Genomic DNA, 24,769 nt, shown 5'->3' on the forward strand with positions numbered 1-24,769 from the left:
AATACATCCAGATATAGTAAATATAATGAGAAAATATTCGCAACATTTTCTAAGAGCTTTTAAAAAGTGCAAGATTGGTAAATTAAAAGATACTGCATTAGGGTAAGGATATATGCAAACAATACAGACCGTGTAATAAATATATCTTAGCATTGTTATGCAGAAAGTAATACACATCAATCACTTCTTCTATAGTTTATATAATGCTTAACTGTACTTTCAAAGCAAAATTAGTTTAATGTTTATATGCCAATTTTGCAATTAATAAAACTAACTTAAAAAAAAAACAGTATGTATCAGCAAAAGAGCAGAATTCATGTTCAAAGTAACATAAAGCATTAATTTCTATAGACATAATACCTGTTGGCACTTCTTTTGAAGTATTAGATTCACCAGTGGGAGAAGGTGGAGTTTCAGAACTGGAAGTGGAAGTAACTGGTCGCTCTGTGCCTTTTTCACCACTCGTGCCAGGAGATGATTCAGTTGATGCAGAAGATGTTGCGGTACCTTCATGAGGAGTTGATGGTGTTGATTGTCCATCATATGTACTCGATGAAGTGAAGTCAAATGCTGTCGTTGGAGCTACAGTAGTTGAACAAGGGGCAATCATCCTTTCTATTGTTGAATTCTCTGTGCAAATGGCATGCAGACAGCCACCCATTGCATCAGATGTGGAGTAAATTATATCCCCAGGGAGAAACTCTTGGCCTTCATAGTAACAGCAGGCTTGTTTTTTTTAAAAAAAAATAAAATAAATAAAAAAACATACAAATAGTTTTAGTAAATTATCATAATGAATATTCTTTCAAACCCAATCATTTTTACGTCCTTCAGCAACTACAACAGAAATCATGTTCTGTGTAATAAATGTAGCCTCTTTCAGCTGGTTCTAATAACACATACATGCAGACATATACAGTATCGCTATAGCTTTTCAAGATAAGTAGGAGGGATAATTAATTAGAAATCATTGATTTACATATTGGCAGGATCATTTTATTGTTTCAAGTTAGGAAATGTAACATTATAAAAAAAATATCGGTTACTTATAGTATTTTTCATCATACATCATACCTGATGCTGGGGTACAGGTTCTTCCTTCTTTTGTACATGTGCTATAAAAAAACACATGTATTACTAAAGGTGTGCTACATGCTAAAGTATTGTCAATGCTAGGGTAAGCTCACATTTTCAGATTAGAAGAGCATGAAAGATGCATTGGTGTTCTTGAGACAACCCTTTGTTGAAAATGTTATGTGTGATTTTAAAGCCTTTTTTAATAGGTGCATAGTTGACACTAGAAAACCACATTATAACCAATTACTAGTTTCTTGTCCTTTTTACTTATCAAATAATCTAGTGATTACTGCATCAGATAGAGCTTTCTATAATTCTGCACACAACTAGAGATGATCAAATCTGCCAAGAAATGAATTCACCAAATTGTGCAAATTTCACAAGAACATTTCATTTGCAGCTAAGTTACTCTCTGTGAATTGAATGTTCCTAATTATGCTCTTTTCAGACCCCAGAGCATAATATATATAGGATGTAGAAAAAAAATAAACAGATATAATACTCACCTAACCACTCACCTTTCCCCCTTCCTCGGCAGCCTACCATCCAGTCCTGCGCATCTCTTCTTTTTCCATTCCCCCATAGTGCACATTCTCCTCGGCCACTTCACTTCCGGCTCAAATATGCCTCTGACATCCAGTTGTGCGTTCATTTGGGAGACGCGTGTCAAAATGTTGTGATGTTCAAAGCCTAATTGAGCCAGAAATTCCAGGCTAAAGTAAAGAAGCTGAAGAAAAAAATGCAAGACATGGTAATGGGAAAAGAAGAGACACGGAGAACCAGATGGCGGGCTGGAGGGTCGACAGAACAGGTGATTAGTGAGATGAGTATTATTTTTTTAAACAATTTGCTAAACCTCTAACGTTCAGTAAAATGGCAGCAATTTTTCAGAATTCACATTGAGCGAATTGCAAAAAAAAATCTGTATTCTAAAGAATACGGATTTTTGTAAGATTCAAGGAGAATTCAGTTCCTCTCAAATAAATTTGTTCATCTCTGGTTACAATGTTTGGCCGATCGCTCTCATTATTTATGTATTTATTGTAAGAGTAATCATATACTAATGATTCATAACACATGTACCAAAAATCCAGATCACTACAGTATACTAACAGACTCTTACTCAAGATAAAGAAACAGAGATATTGAACCTGCCTTCCACATAACGTTTATACAAGACTTTGGAACTCAATGACGTCACCGTTCAAACTAGGCTATTTCAGAGAGAAATCGAATTTTTTAATTTAAAAAAAAAAAATCAAACATTTAATCATCTCATTGCATTTTCCTGATATGCAATTTACCTGTAATAAAGGCTCTTTTTTTGTAATCAGCGGTACTAACAAAGATCAGACGTAGAACCAAAGATTTATTTATGTATTTATTAATATACACTTATACAGGCGTTAATACCCTTACCAAACTGAACATCTATTTGGACCTGGCATCTTTTCTCCTGGTTTATACTCCACTCCATATTCATCAAAACAGTTACATGATGAAACACATTGCATTGACTCTTCATCAAAGAATGGTCTATCTTCGGGACATGTAGGGTAGCAGCCTACAGGGAAAAGATAATATAGATGCAATAAAAAAAAATAGCATGTTATGCTCATTATGCTACATAATAAATGATTGTTAAATAGTACATGAAACTAATTTTTATTTAAAAAAAAAAATCAGTTTGTCAGCACAATGTTGGAACTCATTGACCAGTGACCAACATAAGATATTTAAGTCTTATTTAGTTAGGCATACTAACTTTAGGTAATAACAGAATCAATTAAAATTTTGTTAAGCTGCATATTTTAAAATATAGGGATATTTTTCATGCCTCAAAGGGTCTTCTCTTCAAAGAAAAAAAATCTGCAATATGCCAAATACAATAGGGCACATGAACATTCATTTTTCTGAGACAACATTTATAATCAACCCATGTGAAGCGAATCCACAAGTCAACTTGGATTATTTTTTTTTATATTCCCAAAATATTTCTTTGTATTTAATATATAATTTTTTTGGGAGGTTCTTGTTTTTCGAGTAATCCTAATATTATACACAAATTTCTAGAAAATCCCCTACTTGTCAATCTAAGGGAAGAGTCAGGCGGCCGTATAACTCAGACCGGGATCACAACGCAATGCTTGCATAGAAATGCATGCTGTCCCACTCGGCTCGGAAGAGCTGCCAACCAGTCCGAGCATTACGTTATGATCCCGTCCAAGTTATATGACCGTCTGACTATTCCCTAATGGAAATTAATGATACACTTACCTTCCAAGCCAATGAGTTTGTTATAGCAAACACCAGTTGGATTCATACAAGTCTTCATGCACGGAGCACCACATGCTTTGTAGTGCCATTCACAATGACCTTGTTGGTTGTAGAAATCACAAAATACGGCTGTAGAGGGAAACAGTTAAACAGAGTTTTAGCTGGCGCATAGTATTCGAAGAAGGAAGGAGTAATATAATAGACTGCATTTGTAAACTGTATAGTTTTCTCCAAATCTATGTTAATAAATGGAAAATAAAAGTCTCTTGCTACAAGTATCAACCAATCCAATTGTTTTCATTTCTATTTTGCATAGATAGTTGTTTTAAAGGGATTGGTTGTTATTGGTATAAACGTTCTGATTTTTGATTTCCCCAAAGTCAGTGGCACTTTGTATAGTATGAGACAAGTAATCCAGCTAAGATTCATGTACTTCAATGAGGAATAAGCAGCAATACTTGACTATGTGCATGGTCAAAAATCTTTATTAAAAGATAAATGTTATATGATAAAAATAAAATCATTATTATTTAATAATAATAATTTTACTATAACATTAATAATAATAATAATGAGAATTTTACTATAACAGTAATAATAATAATAATAATAATTTTACTATAATAGTAGTAATAATAATAATATTTTACTATAACAATAATAATAATAATTTTACAATAATAATAATAAAATAAAATATTTGATCGCTGTCACATCACTTACGGCAAATATTTGGCGTTCTCCAATGAATACACTGCCCTGCCTCACTACAAGCCTGGGCATAAGCTGCTACAGCAGTACACAAGCAGTCACAGTCTCCACCACTGTCACAAGCACAAGCATCGGTGACACAAGCTTCATAGTACTTCATAGGTTCCACCTGATTACAGAAAATAACCAGAAAAATATGAATTTTGTAAGAAAACCTCAGTGTTTTTAGGGTTTAGGTCGGACAAGATTTTGGTTTTAGTGTGTACAACGTAAAAAGAATTAATATTAAAATAGTTAAATAGAAACCCCCCCAAAAAAACATATTAACTGCACCAAATATTTTTAGCTATAAAAAAAGTTCTTACCAGACTATGACAAGAAGCAAATGTACCACTAGTGATGATACTACATTGTCTTTGGGACCATGCTTTTCTGTATGGGTTGGAAGCACATGTATCTGTTATTTCCACAGCATCTGGACAACTCGGAGAAATTTTCCAGCTGTTACCAAACTCAAGAACATCTCCAATTACTGACTGACTTCTGGTCATATAGTCATTGGCAGTGTTCCCATCATAGTTACCACAGAGACCACAGACTTTTCCCTGGAAGATGAAAAAGTTTGGGTAGTATGGATTTATGGAACTAGTGAATAGTTTATTCGTTTGCTATTCCAAAAAGTACAAGCTAAGAGAAGAAATAATAATAATAAAAAAAAATCTTACTGTCTAAATTTGGAATGAAAGTACTTTACTATGAGTTATATTTTCACCTGATATTTTGGATCCATCTTAACAAACATAGTGGTTTTCTTATCCCAAACCAAAGCTAAACCATTTTTTGCCTCGACCACAAGGTAGATGCCCATCTGATGAACTTTGAAGGGTTCATATATTCCAGAGTCTCTCTTAACCACATCAAACTTCTTATTATCCATTATCAGTTCATAGTTCTAGAAATGAAGAGGAAAACTTTTTGTAAGAAAAAAAAAAAATCATTATTGTGGGTAGTTATTACCTATTATTTTAGGATAATAAGCACTTACGCCAAGGAAAAGTATGATAGATTTGGAGCATGTGGTGCCTTGTGAACCGCATGGCTCATTTTCTGTTAAGATTCGGAAAGTACCTTTAGTAGCGTCGTTAGAACAATAATCCTAGAAATACGCAGAGAAATAAATTGTGAGATAGCAGTGTGATTATTATACCTGCAAACAAAAAAAATACAAATAAAACATGTACCTGAACCAAGGTATATTTGCAATTTCCATTGAAGCGATATCTTCTGCTATCAAAGGTAAGGTAGTGTCCATCTCCATACACGGCACAAGTCCCCAGGCATGTTTCTGTGGTACAGGTCCACTTTCTGTTCTTACAGGTACTGTACAATAAGGTCACAATTAGATAAAAACAAAAATAACCTTTAAAAAGTTCAAAAAGCTAAAAGGTCAAAAAAGCAAAGCCAACATGGTCTTGAGTATCTTACCAAGTGTTACATTTGACCTGGACTGTGTCTCCTGGTAAATAGTAATCACCATTGAGTTGACAAGAGCATTTTTCTTCAGAAATACATAAGTCTCTTCCCTCATCAAAAAACAATCCTTCAGGACATACACAGCCAGATACACAACCAGAGCTATGCTGTAAAATATTAAGGAAAAAAAAGATCAAACAACCTGGAACTTTATGGAGTTGAGCTGCATCTCAGATATATATCATGAAAAAGAATAATGATTTTTCTGGAGAAGTAGACAATGGTGGTAGGACCCAAACTGATCATGCACTGGCAGCTCACCGTCAGGATAGACCACCAATTTTTTTTAGCCATCAAAAACCTTTTCAAATATAAAGAATTTATAGCAACTTACACAGTCGTTATCAAAGGTTGAACAACTTTTCTGACACTCTGAGCCTTTAGCACCTGCGGTGGCATTGTCACAATCGAAGTAGACCTTCGGGTAATCACATACTGAGGAAAGAAATATATTGTAATGGTACACAAATGGATGACTACAGTTACCTAGAAATCTAGAATAACGGAATATTGAGAGACTTAGTAAGAACAAATAGTAATTACTAGGTATTATTAGCAGAAAATAATGAAAATAACAAATGGATTGGTAGAATCAATATTGGCAATCTGATTATTAAATAATATATGAAAGCTTTTAAAGAGTAGCCATCGTTTTAATTTTTTTTTTCATAAATCAATAGTGCACATGAAAGTTAAAAACGTTGTATCTTATTAGAAAAAAAGTGCTTCTTTCTCCATCTGGATTGATTTTTTTTTTTATTATGCTTTGCTTTTATAGCGCCATAATATTCCGCAGCACTTTACTGACATTGTTATCGCTGTCCCTAATGGGGCTCACAATCTAAATTTCCTATCAGTATGTCTTTGGAATGTGGTAGAAAAGCGGAGAACACATGCAAACACAAGGAGAACATACAAGCTACTTGCACTGATCATTTGCTTCCAATATTCTCAATTTATGGATAAAATCTGTCTTCAGTGAATATATCCTTTCTCATTGCTGAGATAGGAGATGACAGCTGGTGCTCATAAAGTTCTATGGGAAGCTGTAGCTGACATTTCCGGAAAACTTGCAGCAGAATGTCTGTCTGCTTCTACCTCCTCCATCTACCCATAGAATTTTAAAACCACCAACTGTCATCTCCTATCTCAGTAATGGGAAAATCTGTCTTCACCGAATACAGATTTTTCACATTTTACCTATGAATTGAGAATGAAAGATCAGTCCTGGAGGAGAAAGAAGAAGATATCTCCGATAAGATATATTACAAAATGGTTTATTTTCAGGTGTGCTATTGATTTAAAATTATGCTTACTATGTAGAAAGGATTAGTTTATTTCATTATGTTTCTTCCCTACAATAAAGTAATTACTAAAGAGTAATGGATCAATTCTCCAAACAGATGCTGGTGACCTTGATTTATTTTAGGGTATTAGCATTTGGTAACCTGTGCTATTCTTGCCACTTAAGGCCTGGTGACAACCCCAGTGGAACCACATAGAAAATGTGAACAGAATATTTCTGATACATACTAAAACAATTCATACAGAAGCCAGCAAAGCTTACATTACCTTTTTGCTCCACAGGATTTTCGCCCACACAGTCTATTTTTCCATTTGTGCAGGTGCTGCAAAAATACAGGGAAAAAAATAACAATTCCTATTACCAACGATGCTCCAGAATTATTAGAAATACAACTACAGTAATATGTAACTAAATGTCTTGTGATCTCCCATTAGGTAAATGAGAGTGATGAGATTTAATACTGGTTCCTTGTACTCTGAGGGTTTGAAGTTGAGAGTAAGATCTTACCATATTGCCCCATTTTCAGAAATGACTTCTCCAGGTGACATGTTAGTTCCCTTTTTGTAACAAGGGCACTCAGCAAGGAGAACGCAATTTCCATTGCCATCTTGGTATTTTCCATCTTCACAAATGCAACCATCAAGAATGCCAATATCATATTCACAGGTGGCATCGCGTTCACTGAGAGCACGACAGCTAGGCATGCAAGTACTGATATTGTCGCTATACTTATGACCAGGCTTGCAGGTGGTTGTGTATGATTCTAAGGGTAAAGCATTCCAATAAAAAAATATTAGCATTGTTTAGCAATATTAGCATATATTAATTTCTCTAAATCTTTTCTTTTGTGATAAGGACTACAAGAAATTTGCAAGAAAAATATGTTGTGCTACTTTGTAAAACTTACGGCAAATCTGTGTTCTCCATCCACGTAAGACAACTCCTTCTCTTGAACAGGCGCTAACATAGGATGAGATAGCAGAGCACATGCAGTCTTCTTTTTTGTTATCACAGTTGCAGGCATCAAACATGCAGTTCTGTTGAGAGATTCCCAAAATCAGTATGAAAATTATAATGTTGTAAATGTAGATATAAATCTCGATCTTCTGAGGATTTCTAGGTACGGAAGTAATTACTTTGATGGCTTTTTTAATGGTTTACCACCTTTATTTAAAAAAAAAAAGATGAAACTGATTGTGATTTCTAATCTGGAATTATTACATTGTATGTCATAAAATTTGTAGTTTTACCTTATGATAGGGTTCGGGGTCAACAGTCTTGTGGCCGCTGGCAAATGGTCCATCACTAGCCAGCAACAAATCGCAATGGTGAGATGCATATTGTTCTAAAAGCAAAATGCGCAGTTCATTTAGCTAGTGAGAAGTACCTTTGAAATGTCTTCAGACAATGGATACCAAATACTCACACATCCATCATAGTGTTAGACCGTATTATCATCATTTTCTAGAACAATTGTCAATTGTGTTGTTGTGCTATGTTATTAGTATTTATTTTCATTATTTCAAGTCACTCACCGTTTTGACCCATGAGGGAACATGGATCTTCAAAGTTGTTTCTTACATTTGGACAGTCAGCTCGAGTCTTCCACAAGTTACCAAATGATGATCCAGTGCCTTCTCTAACTCCAGCAGGAGATTCAAAATCATCGGCTTGAATTTCATTGAAGTTGCCGCAAAGACCTGCAAAGACATCAGTTTACTTAAAAAACAGTTATCGACTCTTTACAGAATTATTTTACCAGGTGGGCATCATGGAATAGTTAGGCAAACATCAATAAGCAAATTCCAATCAATGATCATCTTGATCATTGCACAAAACAAACCTAAGTGGTCTTACCCCAAATTTTGTTCATGTGTTTTGGATCAGAGTATACATAAGCTTGCATGGTGGGCTTCAATTGAACTTTGACCTGAAACTCCTTGTTCTTAGCTTGTATCATGATGTAAAAAGTTGATGAGCTGAAGATGTAAGCACTGGCTGTGAATACAAAAGAAATGTACATTATAGGGAATGACAAATGGCAGTTTTCAGTTGACCCACAGGTTTACCTATCCCACATACCGGTTTCGTGTGGCATTTGGGTGGACTTATTGTTAAAATGCATACTTCCACATTTCTCCACAGTGATAATCTGAAGAGGAAGATTACATACTGAGTTAAATCCTGAATAAAATTGCAATAAAGTCTACATTTTCCAATTCAGGTAGGGTTTCTTATTTCTGCAGGTGCCGTACTTACCTCCTTTCCGCCATTCAAACTAAGACTAATGCTCTTAAGGCAAGTCTGTGTATCTGTAGTCCCACATTTGTAAAGTTCTGCAAAAACACTAAACAGGTTGGAGTCACGTGTCTAGAAATAAGAGACAAAGTTGGTGAAAGTTATTTCTCATATTATCATATAAACTCAAGAGTATCACACACTTGACATGAATCCGATTTTGTAAAAGGTTGATATTTAGATAGAAGGCATATTAGTGCAAGGAAGGGTCAGCACTCTTATTACAAAAATCAAATTTAGGACATTTCTTTAATGCCGGTTTAGGCTACTACATTCACCATCTTAGGAAAGTAGTGCCCTTTTCCTAATATTGTTCCCACAAATCCACAATCTCAAGACAGAAGTGTCACTTTTGCATCCTATCTCATTTTCCCCCAATTTTCTTTTCTAATATGTTAGAACCTATGAAGAGGAAGAAGTTTTGCTGTTTATGAACATATGATTAAGTCCAATTTGGGATGAAAATACCTTTTTTTACACTCCATGGCAGTGGCATTGGCTTCCTATATAGTAAGTCTTTGGTTGTCACAGCTTTCTAAGCTTCATAATTCTCTTTTGTCCATTGTAAAATCAAAATAACCACTAATCAAAGTTATTTTATGAGTAATTCCCCAGCCAGAGCACTACTGAAGGACTTAGGGCATCTTTTTGGCCTTATTGGAGTTACAGGACTAGAGCGAACGGTGCCTCACAGCCTTTGAACAAGAAAAGTTGGCCTAAAGACTCTTATGTACTCACAGGTTGGCGTATCTACTATATGTTTTTAGTTTAGTCTATTGATCCTATAAGATCTTAATAAACTTGGATACGCAGTGCTATATACTGTATGTGTGTGTTATAATACATATATTCCACTTTTATCACTATGCGCAAATAGTCTCTTTTGACCTTTGGTTTCGAAATTGCATTGCTCATTTTACATTATAGCCGTAACAGCTTGGCTAAGGCTACAATCACAAGGTTTGACATTTAATTTTCATTTTTTAGGAAAAAGCAAACAGAAATAATCTACATAATTATTGAAAATAGAGATTAATTCAGTTTGTAATTAATATGTAACAGCCGAACAGAATATCAAAACGCAAGTGTGAACGCAGCCATAATGGATTTCAATGTTCAATGTCCTGTTGGCTTCATCCATGAATGAGTGCATTATCTCCATCTCCTGTTAATGTACTTTCTAGTATATTTATTGATTCTGTGACATGTCCTTGTTTAATACCTTAATTAGTGTGTATGTACAGTCTCCGTGGAAGTTGTAGCGGGTTTTATCAAAAGTGGTGATGTGAGAACCTCCTTCAAGGGCGCAAACACCAAGGCATGCTTTTTTCACACAGCTCCACTTCCCTCCATTGCATTTGCTGTTAAAGAAAATTAAAATCAGAAGCACAATAATTTTGTAATCCAAAAATATTGTTCCCTTTAATATTGTATAGAAGGATATTTTAATAAAGACTCAATTTTAGCGATTTGTTGAACTTGGTTAGGCAATATTCAATAATTATTCTAAAAATGAAGATAAAAGCTGTGAGCATACCAGTTGAGACATGTCGTGTAGGCCCTGATGTAAATGTCCCATAGGTTGAGAACCTAGGCTTTATAGTAAAGGTAGGTAATCTAGTAGTAGTTACCAGTCTTGACATTTCTCGGAATATCCTGCCCCTGATGGGTAAACATCTCCATTGTGGGTGCAGGCGCATTGCTCCTTTGGAATACAACCTGTTTTTCTGATATCATCAAACACCATTCCTTAAAAATGAAAAAAAGGCTTCAAATGATAGAACTATTTGTAGAGGCTGATATACCCGGTGGGTCAGTGTCATGTAGAAAAATATGGAAAACTACAGTATGTTACCTGCAGGGCAAACACAGCCATCTGTGCAGTGATCATCACAGACCGAAGAATGTTCAGGGTTACTACATGTGTCTGGACAGGCAGTGCCACACTCCTTGAATTGTAGATTGTATGCACATTTCCGAGCTAAAAATTACAGAATTGGCATGTTATTTCTTGGATAATTCCTGATGTCGTACTGCAGTGCACCATCATATGCATATGTAGCCCTGTTATGCCACAAGGTTTGATAACCCCCATATCCATACATTTATTAAATTATGCAATTGAATTGAATTCAGGAAGGGAAAGTTGCCTATCATCTTTCATATTCATTGGTCTCTATCCTACAACCTTACAACTCTTGTAAAACTTCATGATGAGGGAAGAATGAATCATGGGATAGCAATCACTACTCTGAATTATTAGATTTGTGTGCAGGCCAAGCTTTGAGCAAAACTCTATCACCATATAGTCTGGGTCACCAGCGGATCCTCCAGTGCAACCAAGGTCTAATGTAATAATCTGTCCCTAAAGTCCACATTTGGAGCAAAGATGTCCATATTTAAAGCCAGTCACTTGCCCCTAGTGTGGTTTTCTCATTGTTTGATTCACACAGATGACCATTGACATTTCTTGTGCCACCAGATACTCAGAATAACTAAACAAAATATATGCTTGCGAACTATAAAACGTATTGAGTCCTAAAAAACAAGAATGCTGATTTTAGTATATTCTGACTTACGGCATAATTTAGAACTTCTCCAGTTCTTTGGTTCACTACCAGCATGAGTACACTCTCTTGAATACGCAGTAAAGATGTTACAAAGACAGGTCCATGTTGTATTTTCGGTGCATCTGCACATATCATTCTCGCAGAGTGCAATGTATTTCCAAACGTCCACTTTTTTATTGCACTCGCGAAAAGGTGCACCAGTCAAAACAGATGTACAGATTTTTTTCTATGGGACATAAAAATGGGAGATATCTCAGTCTATATCATGGGAAAACAATGTAATTTCACATTTTACACTTCTATTAAACATATACTGTATATATAAATAAATGTATCACTGTGGTTCAGACTGTATAATGAATAGCATATTAAGGTACTTTTGTCTAGTTTAGACCACATCATTGATGACCTGCCTAGACTGATTTTTGAGACAAAATTTTTGCACAGTTTGTCATTTTTTAAACCATGCACATTCTTACTATGCAAATTGCCTCTTCAGAGAAGAAGAGGACTTGAGCTCTAGCGTCACTTATTGGAAGTAGCAATCCTAAAAGTCAAAATCAACCTTTTAACAAGCCTTGCCACATGACTTAAAATAAAAGGCAAACCAGAATCTCAAGTTGCAGACTTGTTTCAGGGTATTGCCCCTCATCAGTGCAAAACATGAGCTGTATGAGAAGATTCTGACTGAGATCTAAGGGGTAATGTCTCTTTTTGTGGAGAGTGGCATGCCAGTGTAAGGAGAGTTATAGACATTGCAATGCTCCTCTGGAAAATTAAATATGCAAATTGTCTATTCAAAAAGGAAGAGAATTTGAACTCTGGTGCCACCCATGTTCTTTGCTCTTGCCCATTGTCTGATGAGGTGCAAAAAAAAATATATATATATACATACTGTATGTGTGGCACAAAGCATGTACACTGCAAATTGACATATTTAGCTTAGTAAATTTCCCTCTATATGTAATAATTATATGAATCAACCTTTATTCAACTGATAAAAAGTTTAAACCTGATTGGCTGCTATTCTTTTACATCATTTAAAGGATATTTCCACCATAAGACATTAAAAATAACTTTAAATACATTATTCTGTTTTAATTGTCAGAAAACACTAAAAAGTATAGAAACTTACATCCCTAGAGCATTTTGTATCTGCTTCTTCCTTAAGATCTTCACATTTTTCTTCTTCTGGGTTATGATATTTTTGAAGGTTTCCATATTGATGATTAGTCAGATGGGCATCTAAAGAAAAGGTGAATTTAGCTTTCTAGTACATATAGTAAACATCATATCTATTCAATATCTGTATTGTACTTACTATTCATGATAAACTCATTGTACATTGGAATTCCATTATAGTCACCACAAAGACCACAGGTTTGGTTGGCGTATTTTGAACTCAATTCCAGCTACAAAGTGGAAAATTTGTGAATTGTTAACGACGTAATTTAGTAAATTAGACGACTGAAGGAATGTAGAAGAAATCCCGTAATCTGTGATTCATTTTAAATAATTTAGCAGATGTAATGCAATATTAAATGTTTGGAGAAAGTCATCAAAGATTCTGTCACACAGAGTTCCTAAGTCTAACTGGTTCTATACTTTTTTATATTGATAGTGTGACTTTCTTTTAATTATAGTCAGTGTTTAATTTTTTCATTATGACTACCAAACTGGTCTCAAGTTGGTTTTCTTATCTTTTACTTTCAGGAAAGCATAGCTCTTCACCCTACGAGATGTTTGCTTGCTTGGGGTAGCTTCTGAAGATTGAAAGTTGGACAGCAGGTTGGTTGAGATGCTAGTCCAAGCTGCACACTCATCGGTGCTGCAAGCAGCAGCAGCTTTGCCTGTGCAGCATTTGGAAGAGCGCAGGGGCAATGAAGCTGGCTGGATCCAATATTGCATTCCTTGCATAGGAAACCAGTCACCACTGATGGTGATAGCCAGTAGCATAGGCAATGAGCAACAAACTATAAGAATAAATATGCCACCATTCTTGGTAACAGAAAGGAATTTTAATAGGAAGTTAAAGCACCATTCCATTCTTTTATTGCAGCGGTGGAGTGATGCCACCAATTTAAGTTCCCTTCCCCTTGTAATATACTAACCAGTCACTGTCTTCCTCTTTTTTCGGAAGTCACAACTCAATGTAAATCTATGAGAGCCAGAATAAGGCCCGGATGAGGGTTTCCTAGACTTACACTGAGAGCTTGTGACCGTTACTTCTGACTTCCGGTTAGTCAGATGTTATAGTCGCAAGATGGTGATGTAGGACAGGAGTGGAGCCAGGAAGAGCTGAAGATGACATCTGGTAAGTATGATACTGGGGTCAGGAAACTTAAATTAGTGGCACCACTCCAGTGAAGAAATGAAAAAAAAAACTTGAGTGGTGCTTTAATGCAGCTAAAAGTAATGTACAGTAAGTAAAACTAATCATGAAAAAATGTATAATAATAATACAGTATTAAAAACTCCTAAATATAGGAATGGGTAAGCCTTTTGTTTTATTACCGTGACGGCGTCTTCTTCATTCCAGACCAATACAAAGCCAATTTTAGAACTAACTGTTTTGTACGAACCAGTCTTGAAGATTTGGGTTCCACCATTACTGAATGGCAGCTCAACCACACTGTGAAGGAATGAAATGCATTATATAGTATAACATTTCAAAATTCATTCACATTTAGTTGCTCACACAAAATAACAAGTGCAAAATGCTGTATAGGAGTTTTTCCTATAAGTGATTTAATGCCTAAACCTTCCAAAAAATATATTTATATAATACCACAATACAATAATAAAAATATAAGTGAAAGGTAGAGAAGGGTTGGATAGATTAGATTCTTAATTTACTTTCTAATTTTCCATTTCTTCATTCGACTTGATGATAAATAATAATATTAATAATTAAATCAATTACTTACACTTCATTGTTCACAATCACAGTCTCCTTCGTCAAAGAAATATCAACACCATCTATTTTCAGGTAAATGCCAAAGATAGCAGTTTCCCCGACCTCACGTTTGATTCCCACAAAAAAATCCTCATAATTGGTCTTGCAGTGACGAGCAAACTGGTAACTGCAATGGCCTTTAAAATGGAAGATGTCTCCATCAAAGGTTTTGTAGTTGTGGTTACCAAAGGTGCTGCAAATTTTTTGGTTGTGAGATGGATTCAGACCTATGGATATAAAGTAGTTGATAGAATATTAGAATATTATAGGATAGATTTTTCACAATTCACAATAGGATTTCTACCTACTTTACTTTTTCACTTACTTCGGTAAACCGGAGGAGGCGATGCGATGATGTTCACTCGCGAAGGACCTCCATCTGTAAAAAAAAAAGTATCATATAGTTAGTTGATAAGTGATACAATCTAAAAATGACAAGGCAAAGAAATAAAGGAACAACGTGATCATTAATTAATGTATACATGCATGCAATGGGGTATGTGATAATTTCTCACCAGACTGTTGCTGTACGTCTTCATCATCTTCATCTACTGGGTCTACTGTCTGCTGCATGTCAGCTAAAAAGACGACATGCATTGGCATTATCAATAATAAGTATTAAACAGTTTGAGTATTTAATTGTTGTCTTATTTCTAAGGGCGCAGTCAGACAGCTGTATAGAACAGATGAGGATCGCATCGCAATGCTCGGACTGGCCGGCAGCTCTCCTGACTCAAACGTGACAGCATGGATTTCTATTCAGCTATCACGCTCAGCTCTGGAGGCCGCCGGCCAGTTCACCTGACTGCGCCATAATACATTGCTCATCTACATTGCTCATCTTTAACCATTATGGTATATACCTACATCTATGTATGGTATTGTAATTGATCCTACACGTAAAGATGACCATACACTATAGATTTCAAACTTCCATTCGATCTGTGAAGGATGTTCATGGAGGCTTTAGATTTGTCGTTTGACATGAATGATTTTTCAAGTAACACAGCCAACATGGTAGATTAAGTTTTGGACAGAAATATGCATTAATGTGGTATTCATAATGTTGGCATCAATAAAAAACTCTGACAGGTAGGAGAAGATAGTATAAGCATGACTTTTCGGTCAGCCAAAATCTGCATTTAATGGTCAATATGAAATGAACCTGTCAGCATGATTTAACAATGTAAAGTACAGACACTGTTATACTTATTAATTTGATACCTTTGGTGAAGAGATACGCTTTATGCTTCCTGTTTAATCAGCGTTTCAAGTTTTCCTCTAATGAGATTTCGGTGCACAAGGGCAGTAGTGTCGGTAGGGTGTTCCACTTCTGCCTTGGTCCCTCCACCTGCCTCCTGTGTTTTAATGACAGGTCACTGATAATTCAGTGACCTGCTTCCTGTTTTAAATTGATGACATCATTCAACCAATATATCAATCTGTGTGAAATTTCAAACAGGAGGCAGGTGAAGGGCAGGAGGAAATGACCCTACCCATAGTCCAGCCCCTGTGCTCCGAAATCTCATTAGAGGAAAGCTTCAAAAGTAGTGATGGGCGAGCACTAAAATGCTCGGATGCTCTATGCTCGGGTCGAGCAAATTGGAATGCTCGGGTGCAACGAGCCCAAAGTAAGTCTATGGGAAACTCAAGCATTTTTCAGGTGGCACCCCCCCGCGGTCTGCAGAGGTCCTAAAAATTGCCCAAATCAATGGGAACAGTGCTCAAATGACATGGGAACACCATGAGGACGACCCCGGGAAGCATTTCTGACTCCCAGGTCACTGCTGTCATCAACGTTGTCAGAGGTATTACGCCACTTTTATGGACTCACAATAAAACATACAAAAATGAATCCAAAATGGATTTTCCTGGGAAATATGTTAAGGAACATCCTTTCCAGGGTAATGACTTGTATACAAGGCAAAATAAATAACCAAAACCAAAAATACTCCTCCACACATTGGGCTATGTTCACACGTAGCGTTTTTGATGCATTTTTGCACTTTTGCATTGCTTTCAACCAAGACAAATGCATTCACTGGGAAATGTGATTTTAACATTTTACAACCTTATCTGGACATGTGGTGTGTGACACATCATCAGACACATGCATACAGTGCTGAAAAGACATGGGAACAGCATGGGGAAGACCCCTGGAAGCACCTCTGACTCCCAGGTTACTGCCTAAAAGTGTGCCCATCATAAGTGATCCTTGACGCATGCGAAGATGCCTCCCGCCATGCACCTGTCGTTGCAGACACCTTTTACGTCCTTGTCCCAGTGCAGCGTTCAGTTGTCCCTACTCCATTCCTTGGAATGCAAGCGCAAGTATGCAGCCAGCCACCCACTCACAGGCTGCAATACTATACTGCCAAACTTTTGACAGCTGCTTGCACTTGAAATGTGGCCTTTTAGGCTCGTGGAGGCGGAAGCTGTCTACAACCTTATGGCGGCGGCGACCAGGTATTCATACTCGGTTCCCAGCCACCACTGCAACATTACCCGTGCCCTCCCCAGTTTACTTACTGGGAAGGACAGCCTAATCACAAATACGTGGACAGGTGAATGTGGCCAGGGATGGTACGGAGCCAGTCCACAGCTTTTTTTTGCTGAGAGTTGTATTTCACCACAGCCATATTCTTTAGCTTGGTGAAAGGACTTGGGAAACAATATCTACTTCAGCTGTCATTTCTCCCAGGAATTCCTCTAAAGCTGCTTTCACTTGAAATGTGGCCTTTTAGGCTCGTGGAGGCAGAAGCTTTTCACAACCACATGCCGGCGGCGGCCGGTGTCCATGCTCAGTCCCCAGCCGCCACTATTTCTCCCGGTATCGTCTCTGCCTTCAACAAGCACGGATCCCACAACATTACCCATGCTCTCCCCAGTGCACTTACTGGGAAGGACCGCCTAACCACAAACACGTGAACAGGTGTATGTGGCCAAGGATGGTACAGAGCCAGTCAACAATAAAAATGCAGCCATAGAGTGTCCAGGAACGTTCCCACACACTTTTCTTAGCCAGGGTTGCTTCTCGTCAGGGTTGGATGGGCCCACCAGAGAACCGGAGACTCCTCTGGTGGGCGCTGGCTTCTCCTTTAGTAGAGTTCATAGTGCCGAGGTGAGGCCATGATGATGATAGAGGCCACCATCTGCTTAGTTTTCTGTTACTTGGAATGCAAGCGCAAGTATGCAGCCAGCTACCCACCCACAGGCCGCAATACTAAACTGCCAGATTTCTGGGCAGCTGCTTGCACTTGAAATGTGGCCTTTTAGGCTCATGGAGGCGGAAACTTTTCACAACCTCATGGTGGTGGCGGCTGGATGTCCATGCTTGGTCCCCAGCCACCACTATTTCTCCCAGTATCGTCTCCGCCTTCCACAAGCACGGGTCACACAACATTACCCGTTCCCTCCCCAGTGCACTTACTGGGAAAAACCACCTAACCACAAACACGTGGTCAAGTGAATGTGGCCAGGGACGGTACAGAGCCAGTCCACAGCTTTTTTTGCTGAGAGTTGTATTTCACCACAGCCATATTCTTTATCTCAGTGAAAGGACTGCCATAGAGGGAAACTGTATCTACTTTGGGTGTCATTTCTCCCAGGAAGTCCTCTAATGCAGCTTGTTGCAGAAGCAATGGCAGCCCGTCCAACATCAGCTCGCACTTGTCGGTGGTGTTTCAACACACAAACATTTTTCTTTGCGCCTTTAATTTCATGACTGGAGAGTTGGGCAATGGCCTGATCTGCAATGCGGTTTGAGAAATAACTTGCATAAGCACGTCCAATCCACATTAAAAAAGCAGCCATAGAGTGTCCTGGAACCTGCCCACACACCTTTCTTAGCCAGGGCTGCTTCTTGGCAGGGTTGGACGGGCCTACCAGAGAACCGTAAACTCCTCCGGTGGGCCCTGGCTTCTCCTTCAGGAGAGTTCATAGTGCCGAGGTGAGGCCATGATGATGATAGAGACCACCATCTGCTTAGTTTTCTGTTACTTGGAATGCAAGCACAAGTATGCAGCCAGCCACCCACCCACAGGCCTCAATACTAAATTAGATTTCTGGGCAGCTGCTTGCACTTGAAATGTGGCCTTTTAGGCTTGTGGAGGCAGAAGCTTTTCACGACCTCATGCCGGCGGCAGCTGGGTGTCCATAATCGGTCCCCAGCTGCCATTATTTCTCCCGGTATCGTCTCCGCCTTCTACAAGCGCGGGTCCCTGAACATTACTGCTGGCACTTTTCTGTGGGAATCTGCTTGCCTGCTACCAGCCTGGAAAATTTCCAGTAAACTATGGTACAATGTCATGGTATTAGCACTGCAAACAGTACCAGTAGCGAAGCCATCCCCAATTTCCTTCTCGGGAATTTTATTTGGTAGACTGAGTGGCTGCCCAAATACATTAGTTTCTCACAAAGGAGCTGAACGTAGAGTGGCAGTAGGTGCAAGTTTCTCCAGCCTATTTGATATCAGAGGGTGAACAGCAGCACTGGTTAGCACTGAAGCCTTGCAGCACTGAGATCCTGGGTTCAAATCCCAGCAAGGACAACATCTGCAAGGATTTTGTATGTTCTCGCCATGTTTGCGTGGGTTTCCACCTCAGTAAAAAAGCAGCCATAGAGTGTCCGGGAACCTTCCCACACACTTTTCTTAGCCAGGACTGCTTCTCAGCAGGGTTGGACGGTCCCACCAGAGAATCCTCTGGTGTGGCCTGGCTTCTACATTAGGAGAGTTCATGATAGCGCTAACTTTGCAGCTGCTATGGGGCTCTTGAACGGAGGAGAAAGGTGAGCCCTCAGAATCAAATCCTCTGGTGGGACCAATGTTTTTCAATCTGAAACAGCTTCTCAGTGGGAGTTGTATTTCACCACAGCCATATTCTTTAGCTCGGTGAAAGGACTGGCATAGAGGGAAACCGTATCTACTCCGGTTGTCATTTCCACCAGGTTCCGCTCATTGTCACACATACCATGCCTGGCTGTATGTTCAGTGGTGAGAGCCACAGATCAGGCTGCTGTGTTACAGCTTTCAACAACTCTGCAGCGCTGGGTGGATTGTCGAAAAGCATTAAGCATGTTATCTTCAGCTGCTTGGCCAAGGCAGTGCTTTCAGCTTGAGACTGATGTGGTAATTTCAGAGATGGAGGAGGAGGTGCAGGAGCTGAATAATATGATTACATTGAGATTACTTTCGTGACTCTGTTTTTTATACTAAAGAAAGATCCTACTTTTTTTTTTTTACGTTATTTTTTAAGACAAATGCATTCACCGGGAAATGTCATTTTAACATTTTACAACCTTATCTGGCCATGTGGTGTGTGACACATCATCAGACAAATCCTGTTTCATTTATGATGGACGGACTCTGAAAGTCACAAAGCTTATTTTTATAGGGCCATCAGGCGGACCTTACTATTCTTAAAAGGCCAGCCGTCGGCCCTCGCTATTGTTAGAGAGCCATCAGCTGGCTATGCTTTGTTGTTCCCATTATTAACGAGTACGTCTCCGATACTGTTATTGCGTACGCAGTGACTGCAAGGGCTGCCAAAAACTCAACTCAAGGGTCATGGGAAAGGCAGCGTAACATAAACTCAGCCATGCGTGACAGACTGCTAACAGGCAAGACTTCCGTGTCCTCACCAAGAGGACGAGTGACCATGCTCCCCTCCTCCTCCTCCTCTCTGTCCTCAGGCCATCCACGTTGAACAGACAGTATGACAGTTGTGCAGGTTATACCGTCTATAGCGCATGAACCTAGCTCCTGTTCTTCCTCTTCCTCTTCCTCATTGTCACCCAATCCACATTGGGATGAGATGAGGCTGGGCTGCTTGTCATCACCCTGTATGGTGCCTTGCTCCATCTCATCATGCTCCGCCTGCAATGCATCCTCTTTGATTGTGAGCAGAGAGCGTTTCAGAAGACAGAGAAGCGGGATGGTGACGCTAATTATGGCATCATCTCCGCTCACCATCTTGGTGGAGTCCTCAAAGTTTTGGAGGATGATGCATATGTCTGACATTCATGTCCACTCCTGAGGTCTTATGTGTGGAGTCTGAACTGAATACCGACGGCCTTGTTGATGCTGGTACTCAACAACTGCCCTCTTCTGCTCAGAAACCCTTCCCAATATCTGCAGTGTAGAGTTCCAACACTTGGGGATATCACACACCAGTCTGTGAGCCGAAAGCTGCAAATGCTGCAGAAACATGGCAAGGGCGGCGGAAGCTGTAGGTGACTTTCTAAAATGGGCATACAGGCAGCGTACTTTAACAAGCAGATCTGGCAGCTCCGGGTTGGACTTGAGAAATCACTGAACCACGAGTTTAAGCACATGGGCCAGGCATGGTATGTGTGTGAGCTCGTCTCGCCTCAGAGCCACCACGAGGTTCCGGCCATTGTCACACACAACCATGCCTGGCTGTAGGTTCAGTGGTGTGAGCCACAGATCTGCCTGCTCTGTCAGAGCTGTCCACAACTCTTCAGCATTGTGCGGTTTGTCACCTAAGCATATTAGCTTCAACACAGCCTGTTGCTGCTTGGCCGAGGCAGTGCTGCAGTGCTTCCAGCTTGTGACTGATGTGGTAATTTTGGAGATGGAGGCTGAAGAGGAGGAGGAGGCTGAGGAGGATGAGGTGCAGGAGCTATAGACTATGGGGGCAACCCTAATTTACCTAGGGCCTGCGATCCTTGGCGTCGGGAGGACGTGTTCTGTTCCAAGGTCCGACTGGGTCCCGGCTTCGACTAAGTTAACCCAGTGTGCCGTCAGCAAGATGTACTGTCCCTGCCCACAAGCACTTGTTCATATGTCCGTGATTAGGTGGACTTTCCTGGTAATTGCGTTGCTGATGGCACAGCTAATGTTTTTTTGACATGTGCTTGTGTAATGCGGGGATGGCACACCGGCAGAAATAGTGGAGGCTGGGGACCAAGTACCTAGGAACGGCCGCCGCCATCAGGTTGCGGAATGCTTCCGTCTCCACAAGCCTAAAAGGCAACATTTCGAGCGCAAGCAGTCACGAAATGTGGGAATTTAGTAGTGTGGCCTGTGGGGCGTTGGCTGCATATTTGCGCTTGTGTTCCAAGTACTGAGATATTGAAAACTGAACGCTGCGCTGGGACAAGGACGTGAATGTGCTTCCTGATGCTGTTACTTGAGAGTGTGCAATGACAGGTGCAGGGCAGGAGGCATTTATCATGCACCATGAAAAGGGGATTGGCTTGCACGCACAACAGCGGAAGAAGCAGTGGTGCCACCCACAGACACTGTTCCTGGACCCTGGGGTTCGGCCCACAAAGTCGGGTGCTTTGCTGCCATGTGTCTGATCATGCTGGTTATGGTCAGGCTGGTAGTTTTGCCACTCCTGCTGATGCTGGCCTGGCAGGTGGTTCAAATGGCCTTTTTGGGGTTATCGGAGAGTTTGTAAAAAACAACCAGACTCAGGAAGACCTAACAGTTGTACTGGCAACTTCCTTTGTGTTGGTGTTACGGGGAACGGTTGCCTACCTTCAGTCTGCGGCCACCGCACTGCTTCTTCCTGCCTATTGGGGTGCTCTGCCTCCCTCCCCCTGTGTGCTGCTCTCGTCGCTCTGCATGTCCTCCTGCCAGGTTAGGTCAGTTACTATATCATCCACCACCTCGTCTTCCACTTCCGCACCCTGGTCCTCTTCCTCACTTTCTGGCAATTGTGTCTCATCATCGTCCACCTCTTCTGACACTTTCCCACCGTCGCCTTCGTGTGACCATGGTTGCTGAAATATTTGGGTATCGCTACATACGATCTCCTCTTGTCCTACTTCAAGTGGAACGAGTGAGAGGCCCGAATCTATAAATGGAAAAGTGAACAGCTCTTCGGAGTGTCCAAGTGTGGGATCAGTTGTCTCTGGGCACTCGGCATGGTGGGAGGAAGAAGGTTCAGGGTGAGGAATATGCGGTCCAGACACAGCTACTGAGACTTGACCGTGTGGAAGACAAGGTGGTGGTGGTGGTGGCTAAGTGACTAGAAGCATTATCTGCTATCCAACCAATAACTTTTTCACACTGCTCTGTGTTCAATAGTGGTGTTCTGCGGTCCCCTATTAATTGGGACAGGAAGGTTAAGCAAAAAGATGTGGGTGTTTGTTGTGGCACAATTTCAGCTTGCCCACAGCCTCGGCCTCTGCATGCACCATCACCATCACATCCAGTTCCCCGTCCCTTGCCACGTGCCTTGTCCATTTTAAATGGAGGACAATATCTTCCACGCTCACTACAAATGACTGAACTTGGAGTGAACTTATATGTGATCTGTGTGACGGACAAACCACAGTTTTAAATACCTGGCCTGTAGGTAACTATTTTGAACAGCAAACTGGTGTCAATAGCTTCACTGACACACTGAAATTTTTTTTTAATGGAGGCCAGAAATGGCACTATTTTCTGAAAATGTATATGTGATCCGTGCAATGGACAAACCACAGTTTTAAATACCTGGCCTGTAGGTAACTATTTTGAACAGCAAACTGGTGTCAATAGCTTAACTGACACACTGAAAAAATTTTTTAATGGAGGCCAGAAATGGCAGTATTTTCTGAAAACGTATATGTGATCCGTGTGACGGAGAAAACATAGTTTTAAATACCTGGCTTGTAGGTAACTATTTTGAACAGCAAACTGGTGTCAATAGCTTCACTGACACACTGAAAATTTTTTTTAATGGAGGCCAGAAATGGCAGTATTTTCTGAAAACGTATATGTGATCCGTGTGACGGAGAAAACACAGTTTTAAATACCTGGCCTGTAGGTAACTATTTTGAACAGCAAACTGGTGTCAATAGCTTCAATGACACAGTGAAACAAATTTTTAATGGAGACCAGAAATTACAGTATTTTTAGCGCAATTATATGTGATCGTTGTGATGGATAAACCACGGTTTTAAATAGCTGGATTTTTAGAGCTGTAATATGGAAAGGACCTGGCTGTATTTTGCAGTGCGAACAAGCAAATGGCTTAGAAAAATGGTGTTCTCTGGATTGCTTTTTAAGCAAATAATGAGGATTAAGATCCAAAAAAAAATATTTCTGGCCCCTGAGACCTGCGCCTATTTCTAGAACTATCCAACAGCAGCAGCAGCAGAAGGCAAAACTGAAATGGAGCCTCTCATGCTATATTCACTGCAGTCTGCTATATACCCTGCCTGCCAATATACACTTGCTGCCTGATATCTCTGCAGTTGGATTCGTCCTTAGAAGGACTGTTTGTTGAGATGGATATGTGTCTCTAATATAGTTTGGTACACCTACACTAACTAGAAACAAGCAAATCTCTCCATAGCTCAGCAGCACCTCTCCCTACACTGTCTGATTCCGGAGTGACTGTGACGAGCATGGCGGCGCCAGGTCTGATACAGACCTGATGACGCTGTGCGGCCAGCCAATCATTGTAATGCCACAACCAACATGGCTGCGGCATTACAGTGAGTAGCAGACAATCCCTGCATGTTCATTGGCTCTGTAAAGAGCGCCAAACATGCAGGGAGGAGACCCGAGCTCCCGCAGAGCAAACCCGGAAATACTCGGCGAGCTCTGAGTATCTCGAGCAGTGAGATGCTCGGACGAGCACCGAGCAGTAGCGACCATGCTCGCTCATCACTATTCAAAAGCTGATTAAGCAAGAACCATAAAGCGAGTTTTGTCACCAAAAATATAAATTTAATATGAATAACAGTTTCAGTATGGCCATGTCTGTACTTTATATTGCTAAATTGTGTTGACAGGTTCTCTTTATAAAGCTAGCTGTAGATGATGATGATTAGAAAATACATCTCCAGATCTTTGCTAACTAGCAAAAAGTTTTCCCACCTGTTTATGCTTCCAGTACTTAAAGTAGTGGCCTGATTTAGAAAACTAATTTCCGAATTCCTTATTAGAGAATTCTATAGGTTTGTCATTTAGTTCCCACAGTATAGGCGATAAATGGTTACTGGGAATCCCACCATTGTGACCCCCACAATCGCTAGAACAAGTGTCCTGTGTTATTCTTTCAACTACACTCACTAGACCAT

General features: G+C 39.7%; 1 protein-coding gene across 8 annotated transcripts in view; it reads right to left on the bottom strand.

The window, feature by feature from the left end:
* LOC141174073 (uncharacterized) overlaps positions 1-24,769 on the bottom strand; it is a 49,859-nt gene that overhangs the window by 18,919 nt on the left and 6,171 nt on the right. For all 8 annotated transcript variants that reach the window (XM_073658716.1, XM_073658715.1, XM_073658719.1 and 5 more), the window contains 29 exons: positions 15,244-15,306; positions 15,054-15,107; positions 14,700-14,955; positions 14,287-14,404; positions 13,094-13,184; positions 12,908-13,017; positions 11,782-11,998; positions 11,058-11,183; positions 10,834-10,951; positions 10,425-10,563; positions 9,164-9,274; positions 8,987-9,056; positions 8,762-8,902; positions 8,440-8,604; positions 8,155-8,249; positions 7,812-7,941; positions 7,412-7,667; positions 7,171-7,226; positions 5,933-6,033; positions 5,551-5,705; positions 5,307-5,445; positions 5,111-5,221; positions 4,838-5,017; positions 4,431-4,670; positions 4,078-4,234; positions 3,355-3,483; positions 2,497-2,641; positions 1,075-1,115; positions 361-726 (listed from right to left, as the gene is read on the bottom strand). In XM_073658716.1, the coding sequence (XP_073514817.1) occupies positions 361-726; positions 1,075-1,115; positions 2,497-2,641; positions 3,355-3,483; positions 4,078-4,234; positions 4,431-4,670; positions 4,838-5,017; positions 5,111-5,221; positions 5,307-5,445; positions 5,551-5,705; positions 5,933-6,033; positions 7,171-7,226; positions 7,412-7,667; positions 7,812-7,941; positions 8,155-8,249; positions 8,440-8,604; positions 8,762-8,902; positions 8,987-9,056; positions 9,164-9,274; positions 10,425-10,563; positions 10,834-10,951; positions 11,058-11,183; positions 11,782-11,998; positions 12,908-13,017; positions 13,094-13,184; positions 14,287-14,404; positions 14,700-14,955; positions 15,054-15,107; positions 15,244-15,306 (4,080 nt within the window). The remainder of the gene's footprint in view (positions 1-360; positions 727-1,074; positions 1,116-2,496; positions 2,642-3,354; positions 3,484-4,077; positions 4,235-4,430; positions 4,671-4,837; positions 5,018-5,110; positions 5,222-5,306; positions 5,446-5,550; positions 5,706-5,932; positions 6,034-7,170; positions 7,227-7,411; positions 7,668-7,811; positions 7,942-8,154; positions 8,250-8,439; positions 8,605-8,761; positions 8,903-8,986; positions 9,057-9,163; positions 9,275-10,424; positions 10,564-10,833; positions 10,952-11,057; positions 11,184-11,781; positions 11,999-12,907; positions 13,018-13,093; positions 13,185-14,286; positions 14,405-14,699; positions 14,956-15,053; positions 15,108-15,243; positions 15,307-24,769) is intronic.

The sequence above is a fragment of the Phyllobates terribilis genome, unplaced genomic scaffold, assembly GCF_046119375.1.
Source record: "Phyllobates terribilis strain yellow unplaced genomic scaffold, ASM4611937v1 Scaffold_13__5_contigs__length_258822181, whole genome shotgun sequence".
Classification (NCBI taxonomy): domain Eukaryota; kingdom Metazoa; phylum Chordata; class Amphibia; order Anura; family Dendrobatidae; genus Phyllobates; species Phyllobates terribilis.